The sequence below is a fragment of the Microtus pennsylvanicus genome, chromosome X, assembly GCF_037038515.1.
Source record: "Microtus pennsylvanicus isolate mMicPen1 chromosome X, mMicPen1.hap1, whole genome shotgun sequence".
Classification (NCBI taxonomy): domain Eukaryota; kingdom Metazoa; phylum Chordata; class Mammalia; order Rodentia; family Cricetidae; genus Microtus; species Microtus pennsylvanicus.
The window spans coordinates 131,252,418-131,261,225 of record NC_134601.1 but is presented as its reverse complement, the minus strand read 5'-3'; the positions used below and the strand labels follow the sequence as shown (position 1 = coordinate 131,261,225).

Genomic DNA, 8,808 nt, shown 5'->3' with positions numbered 1-8,808 from the left:
AGAAAGATATGCATGACTGTCCAGTGTACAGCATAGTCTTCCTACTACATGACAAGGGAACACACTATCTGCATAGCTAACACTATGAAGTCCAGCTCTGCCTTCAGGAGACCTGAGTTTCAGAGTGTCTCCAGACAGAATTGTGTTTACTTTTCTGTTTATGTGTCAGCTTCCTTACAAACCTTCTTTCACTTGATATTTATCCTGTGATAAATATCTTTGCAACATGCATTTCACCATTACTTTTCCCTGCTACTGCCTGTCGGAAATACCTGAACGCTTGATCATGGCCTTCAGAGATTAGGATACGAAAATACCCAAAGAAAGAGACAGGTTAGACAGAGGAGGAAGTCATTTAGACAGACCAAGAAAATAAAGTTGATGCTTTATTTAGAATGAGTTGAGAACTACAAGAGTTTTTATATGAATAGGAACTTTCTTCTAGGAATCTTCTGACAGATGTTGCAAATGTAGTTCTCACTTCATATCTCTTGATCGGCCACTATGGGAGCACACTTGGCCTTCACCTGATTCTTTAGTTTCAATGAATTTATCTCAAAGAGAAAAAAAATAGCACCAAAGAGTGACATGGTGGCAATTAGTACCCCTATTGGGAACACAACAGTATAGTGTTTGCTTATTAAGGCTTCTTTTTTAACCGGAAAGTCAGGTGGAAAGTCAAGAGTGGTTTGGCCATAATGATCTGCAAAGTGGTTCCAGCTCACAGAAACAAATGTGAAGATGCTGCTAACACACAAAACTAAGACAGCAACCTTGTAGCAATATATCTGCATCTCAATAAATGGGTCTTTCATGCAGCCAATATTAATGGCGATTGCAGTGAAAATCAGAACTACAGGCTTCATCGAAACAGCCCACATTATCAGGGTCCGTGCGTACTCAAATTCAGGTGAAATGGTCCACATGGAATTGATAGGGGTGTGCACCAGAATCTTGGTTACAGTGCCTGAAACATTAAATTCTTGAGGGTAGTAAGCTTCCCACAGTCCAAAAGACACGAATTGGACAAACTTGTCATTGAATTCCCAGAGGCGCCAGAATTTGCAGTTTGTGATGACTAGCTCGAACACCAAGGCTGATAGGCTGCAAAGGAGGCCACTAAACTTGAAGAGGTACTCCGTCGCATTGGCAAGTCTAAAGATGAAATTGAACAAGTATATAGTCAAGTCAGGAACACAAGGGACAGTGGAAAACAAAATGAGTCATGGTTTACAGAGCAATAAGTTCTCATACCTTGTCCTGGCTGTCACAAAAAGTTGTATTTAAGTAATATACCTATGGCTAAAGTTCCCTCTATAAGAGGGTTTGATTAGCAATTTCACTATTTATCTATCAAATGCTGAAATGTGCAGATTTGTTAACTAAACATGTTAATGCTTGGAATTAATACTCAATAATTTACAACACATGTTAAATGATGTTTAATTAAGCAGTGTTTACAATACATAAATAAGATAAATAGCTTAACTGAGAGGTATAAGCAGAAGAATGCACAAATATCTATAAATTATTGTAGTGAACTTACACAAATTTAATTCACCTATATTGTCTGCTATATTTCTACATGTGTATGGTAGTGCATGTGTTATCAGAAAACATATTGGAAAACCTGAATTATTATTATGTGACCAAAATTAAAATCTGTATGTGAAACATGAGCCCTCATGAATATTTCAATCATTTCCCATGACTTACTCAAACATACACATTAGAAAATTACCTTCATTTCATTGCTGAATATGAAGTATCCCAACTGTCTTATGTGAGAAACTATCTTCTCCGGCACCAAATTAATACTAAACATTTACTGTATGCACCAACTTATTTAGATCACTTATTGGTTCATATCTTTGGATGTAGGGTCAATGTTCATGAATAACTATGCCCTGAAGGATATCACTGTGTTCTTGAGCATAAATAAAGTTCAGGCATGTACATGATAACATTGCCACCTCCAATGCAGAAGGATTGAGTGCACTACAAACTGTACCTCCTTGCCACAAAAATTTCCCTACCAGCTTCCCACTATTCCACATTCTCTGTGGAATGTACTTCCTAACAGGGTGAAGGCAGTAGCTCTACTAAATTGGGAAGTCATATCAGCAAGGAGACTTTAAAATCTAGTATGAATTGAGTAACACCCTACCCATGCCCTCTTCCTTGTTAAGGCAGATCTGAGCCTTTTGATGTCAGAATCAGTGAGTTTTGAAGCACAACTATAATCAGGGTGGAAATTCTGTTGTGAGAGACAAATGAGCTAGCATGGCAATACTTAGTATTGCCCATGTCTGAAACCCATGGAGGAGGTGCTTATGCTTCATAAAGATCCAATTTGAAACCCTCCATGAAGCTCATCTTAAGCTTTTACCTTTGTTTATCCAGGAGGAAGAGATCCATTTGAGGAATGTCGCGATCATAAATATCTTCCAAGTAGCAGGAAATGTTGTACAGACAGGGAGTCGCACAAGAGTTGAATCACCTTCAGTAAAAGAAGTTCTGTTAGGCAGATATTTCAGCTCAGAATCGTGTCTCACCATCAACCCCTGGTTCACACAAACCAACCCCTTCCTCTGCTTTGCTTAGTTGAAGCCTCATTTATACCCTTCAGGGATATTAGCCCATCTGATAGTCCTGACCCCCCAATGAGACTCACGCAATCATTACCCCATTAAATAAACAGAAAAAAACACAGAAAATCTAATTCACATACTCAGTTTCGAGAAACTACAAATGTATAAAGGCCAATACAGGCTACAGAGCCTTCACAGCTACACAGGGATTCCCAGTACTTATATTCAGTAGGATTTACTGACATAGACATGATATCAACAAAGAGTTGAATCTTAGGTCATTGACTTTTTTGACCTTCTATGTCTCCTGAAATTGAAAGTTTTTAACAGAAACCATGTAGAAAACATAAAATACTTGCCTCACTTCACTTCTATGAAGGCCAAATGCTAGTGACTGCCCAGTATATGAGCGACTTTAAAAAAATCTTGTTTCCGTAGCTACCAGAGATGAATGTCACATTATGAGCAAAGAACCAGTCAAGACATATAGTCTTAAAGGGCCAGGGTAGCTAATGTCCCTCTCATATGTACAAACCTTTAGAGATATAATTAATCTATTAAAGGTATAAATTAATCTAGGGTTAATTTGAAAAAATTCTCATAAAATAAATTTATCATGATTTCTCCCTTCAACGTTTTCTACTTCCTTTGTTTCCCACATCTCTACCTGCCCACTTGTTCAGTCTTTGCTTTCTCTATCTCTCTGAAAAAAATCTTAATACAAGAAAGATGAAAATACAAAATGAACACATGGCATAAGGTTTGCATTGGCCAGCTACTGCTGGTTATGAAGCCTACACTGGAATGTATTGAGTATTCCCAGTTATATTCCATTCAACAAAACCGATTTTCTTTTTATTTTTTTCTAGGCAAAGAATTCTATTAACCCTTTTCCAAACTTTATCCCAGGCTTCTTCAGCTTAATTTGCTGCAAAGAATGAATTGTGTTTAAGCAAAAACTGAAAAGAGCTGCAGTGTCCAAGGGGCTTGGGCTTAAAAATATTAGCGATCTAGATTTGATCAGATCCATAAACAAAAGACCTTTACAAACCAGCCATGATATAAAATAGCAGCTCCTGTAACTTCTGCAAGTGTCAGTTCTTCCGAAGTTGCCTCTGTACAGTTTGCCTCATTCTTAGAAGCCTCATCAAAATTCTCCACCAGATCTGGGACTTCATCATCATCATCCTCTCCAGTAGCAAGGGGTGCTTTTCCATCCACAGATTGTTTGGGCAGAGCTTCAGCCAGTCTCCTTAAACTAGTCAGACTGTCTGCCCCAAGCTGGTTTAGAATGCTGGGAAGCATTTCTGTCAGTGGCTTTGTCTTGGTGTGACCTGTTATGGTGAAGGTGTTTGCTTCCAGAGACGCCTGAACTTTAGGGTTGTTAAAATGGATCACTGTTCCTTGGTTTGTGAACATGTTCACCTCTTCAATACCAGAGAACTTCTTTAAGGAGAACTGCAGTTTTTTATCATCTGCTGTGGCTGTTCTGTGAACCACCTTCTTCTATCAGCGAACAGTTCCTTTCCCACCAATATGCACTTGTGCCTGCAGCTTGGCCAGTTTTTTCTGGTTCATGATTGTTTCTTTCATCTTGTCGGAATGGAAATGGGGTCTCGCGGGGGTTTGCGTTCATTGGGTCTTGGGCGGACCAGCTGAGATAAGGCGTACACATGCGGGGACATAAGATGGCAGCTAGAGGCTTATTCATTTATTATGTATACCACATTCCTTCCATGTGAGCTTGCATGTCAGACAAGAGTGACAGATCTCATTATCAATGCCTGTGCGCCACCATGTGGTTGCTGGGAATTGAACTCAGGAACTCTGGAAGAGCAGTCAGTACTCTTAACCTCTGAGCCATCTCTCCAGCCCTGCTTTTGTTTTCTTGAAACAGGGTTTTTCTGTGCATCTCTGACTGTCCTGGAATTCACTCTGTAGACCGGGCTGGCCTTAAACTTACAGAGATCCACCTACCTCTGCCTCCAGAGTGCTGGAATTAAAGGCACATAACTACCTCCGCCCAGAGCAGCATCTTATAGAGTCCTGGATGGCCTTGTACTGATGACTTGATTACTTTGAAAATTTAGACTATTTTTTATTTTCTACATATTTATTATAAATTTCCCACATTTTATGATGTTAATTTAATTCTATTAGGAAATAATATTTTCAGCAAGTTTAGGTTTATTAATACATGCTTATAAGCTAGCATATTTTCTACTTTGGAATAGTCTTAATAGGCTTGAGGAATGTCTGCTTGTTGTTACTGATTATAGTGTCCATTAGATGCTTGTTACTCTAGTTGTTGTATAGTTCTCCATTGTTCTTAATAGTGACTTTAGGTATGAACTTATCAAAATCCTTCCCAAATAATTGTAATCTTTTCAGAAAGAATATCTATGGTTTGAAGAGTGTACCTAAGCCAGAGTGGATAAGTATAACAAGCCACTTCGTGCATAATAACACCTTATCTACCAGTACATAGTAACACCTTATCTAAGAGAAGATGGCTTCCTACGCCATTTCAACTTTTCCAACATTTATGTAGAAGTTTTGCCCTATCGATTCTCTGGTGTTGAAATTGAGATGCATCATTCTCTGCAAACTACTGTCATACTGAAGCAGAGCTCCCACCCTATGTTTGGTAGGTAGTCCTCTAGTCTAGACTTGATTGGAATAGCACTTATATGAGATTGGAGTATGGGAGATGAGAGGTACTGGTGGACTTTGCAGGGTATGAAACCACAGACTAGATGTGGGATTTTGAGCCTCCCTGTTGCAAAGGTCTAGAGTATAGCTTACTACATAAAACTGGTTAGATAGAATAAATTAAGAGTTATGGTATTTGACATTTGGTAGATTTTATGTTTGTGTTGGCCTGCAACTCACCATCCTGCTACTTCACCTTCTTAAGCACTGGTATCTTAGGGTTTCTATTGCCGTGAAGAGACACCATGCCCACGGCAATTCTTATAAAGGAAAACATTTAATTGGGGCTGACTTACAGTTCAGAGGTTTAATCTAGTATTGTCATGGTGGGAAGCATGGCAGCATGCAGGCAGACATGGTGCGAGGAGTTGAGAGTTCTACATCTTGATTCACAGGCAACAGGAAGAAAGAGATACTAGGCCTGGCTTGGGCTTTTGAAACCTCAGAGGCCACCCTCAGTAAAACACTTCCTCAAACAAGGTCACACCTATGCCAACAGAGTTACTTCCTATTCCTTTTCAAATAGTGCCATAGATGTAATTTCGTATATTTTCTTAAACAAATGACATACTTTTCCTTTTGTTTTTATGACAACTTCTATGTGTTTATGTAATTGTCACTGAACTGTGGTATTTCTCTGGGAAGTGTGTTCATTAAGAGCCTCTGGAGTCCCTTCTAAGTGTTCATTCTTGACTCTCTCACCATGAGTAATGACCATATGCATATCCATATATTTTCCTACTGACCATCACATAATTTTCAAATGTACATCTCCAGATCCTTCTTCTTTCCTAATCTTCATATCAGTGTACTCTGTACTTTTGCATATCTCTTATTTAATTCTAACTCAGTACTAGAAACACATAAAACTAATCTCATATTCCTGTATAACTAATATTCTTCTAATAGATTCCACCTAAGGGAGTAGCATCATCAATTTCATTACTCTAGTGAGTTAGCTTCAATTATATTTGTTATATTAATTTCTCTCTTTCTTCCATATTTAATTAGTCTGCTCAAAGTCCTCCTAAATTCTTGTTTAGAACACTATCATTTATGACCTGGAAAATTAATGTTAGCATCTTCTTATCCCTTTAAAATAATATTCACTCTTCAAATTGAGGTATTAGCTCAGATATGAATTTATGTTATCTATCCTTTCCCCCATCCAAATATTCACTTTTTAAAATTTTAAAAGAATTTTATACTTGAGTATACAGTATTTGCATCACTTCTGCCCTTGCCCTCTTTTTTTTAAAGATTTACTTATTTATTATATATACAGTGTTCTGCATCCATGCATGCCTGCAGGCCAGAAGAGGGCACCAAATCTCATTATAGATGGTTGTGAGCCACCATGTGGTGGCTGGGATTGAACTCAGGACCTCTGGAATGGCAGACAGTGGTCTTACCAGTGAGCCATCTCTCCAACCCCCTCTCTCTTCCTCTCAATTCCTCTCATATCCCCTCAAAGCCCCTCTCAAGTTAATGACCTCTTCTTCTATATTATTACCACATATACATATATCTTTTTCTCTCTTACCCTGTCTAACACACACACACACACACACACACAAACACCTTGAGTCAATTTAGTTTGGACTAAATGTTGTTGTTTCTATTTATTTAGGACTGACCATTTGGTATTGCAGAACCTATCATGAGGCTTGCCCTTGCACAAAGCAGATTCTCTCTCCTCAGCAACCATTGACTTCCTCTAGCTTTTCATTTCACAGAAGGGACTTGTGAAAATTTCCCCATTCATGCTGGCGTGTTGTGGTGGTTTGAATAAAAATGGCTCCCATAGGCTCATAGGGAGTGGTACTCTTTGGATGTGTGGCCTCGTTGGAGGAAGTGCATCACTGGCTGTGGACTTTGAAGTTTCAGAAGCTCAATCAAGGTCCAACATCACCTTCTCCCTGCTGCTTGTGGATAAAAACAAAGAACTCTGAGCTCCTTCTCTAGCACCATGTCTGTCTGCATGCCATCATGACTATGATGGACTCTACCTCTGTAAGAAAACCCCAATTAAGTTCTTTCCTTTATAAGAGTTGCCGTGTTCATGGTGCCTCTTCACAGCAATAGAAATCCTAAGACACTTGTCAACTGTTATATGCAGGTCTATGCAAGCAATCACATTCTCTAACGTCCTTGGATATTGCTGTATCCTTGGATGTTTAGAAGACACTATTTGCAGAAGAAGCCCTGCTCCTCTGGCTCTTACAATTGTTCTGCTCCCTCTTCTGTGATGTCCCCTGAGTCTTAGGTATGGGGTTGTTCTGTAGATAACCTATAGGGTATGGGTACCCCAAATCACATAGTCTTTGCCTTTTTAGCAGTTGTAGATCTCTGTAGTAGTTTCTACCTGCTAAAGAAAGAAACTTATTTGATGAGGGATAAGAACTTCACCTAACTCTGGGTATAAATATTTAGAATACAGTTGGAGGCTATATTAATTTAGGAAAATGCCAGTAGTTGGTTCTCATCTAGCAACTATGGCCTATCCTCCCATGGATTTTTGCCAAGTTTTACATTATGAAGAATGAGCTCCCACCTATTGAGCGGGTCTTAAGTCCAATCAGACAACTGTTACTTGCTCTTGTAATATTAATGCCACTATTATATCTCTCTTGCTATCCAGCCATTTTTTTTCCTTTGAGGCCTCTTATTCAGGTCTTAGGCTCAATTTTCAAATGGGCCATTTTTTATTGTTTGTTTTAAGTTCTTTGTCTATTTTGGATTTTAATATTCTGTCAGATGTATAGATGGCAAAGATTCTCTCCCATTTTGTGGGTGTCATCCTCAGCCAGTTGACTATTTCTTTAGCTGTACAAAAGCTTTTCAGTTTCATGAAGTCCAACTTGTCAACTTTTGTCCCTAATTCTTGGGCAAATGGAGTCCTATTCAGGAAGTCCTTTCCCACACACCTATATCATGTAGGACACTGCCCATGTTTTCTTTATGCGGTTTCAAAGTTTCAGCTTTCATATTTAGGTCTTTGATACCTTTGGAGATTGTGTTTGTGCAAAGTGATAGATACGGATCTAATTTCATTCCTCTACATGTGGACATCCAGTTTTCCCAGGACCATTCTCACTGAAGATGTTATTTTTTCCTCCAGTGTGCATTTTTGACACCATTGTCAAATACCAGATGGCTTTAGTTATGTGCACTCCTGTCTGAGTCTTCCATTTTGTTAGATTGATCTACATGTCTTGTTCCAGGTCAGTACCATGCTGTTTTTGGAATATATGGCTTTCTGATATACCTGAAGAGCTGGTGTTGTAATCTCTCCAGCTCTGTTTTTGTTCCCTCAGGATTTCGTGGGATATCCAGGATCTTTTGCACTCCTATGAAAAATTAAGATATTTATTTCTATTTCTGTGAATAATGTGATGGGAATTTTTATTGGGATTGCATTGAATCTATAAAAGGTTTTAGTAGGAAGGTTCTTTATACAATATTAACTCTGCCAATCCATAAGCATGTGAGGTCTTTCTGTCTT

General features: G+C 38.7%; 1 protein-coding gene and 1 pseudogene across 1 annotated transcript; both read right to left on the bottom strand.

Moving 5' to 3' along the window:
- Nucleotides 1–394: 394 nt before the first annotated feature.
- On the bottom strand, nucleotides 395–2,682 carry LOC142841626 (uncharacterized). Its single transcript, XM_075958535.1, has 2 exons — nucleotides 2,675–2,682; nucleotides 395–1,155 (listed from the first exon to the last, which is right to left on the bottom strand). Exons 1-2 carry the CDS (start codon nucleotides 2,680–2,682, stop codon nucleotides 483–485), a joined length of 681 nt encoding a protein of 226 aa, XP_075814650.1. The 3' UTR covers nucleotides 395–482.
- A 774-nt stretch (nucleotides 2,683–3,456) lies between these two features.
- LOC142841625 (transcription factor BTF3 homolog 4 pseudogene) lies at nucleotides 3,457–4,184 on the bottom strand (annotated as a pseudogene).
- Between the last annotated feature and the right edge of the window lie 4,624 nt (nucleotides 4,185–8,808).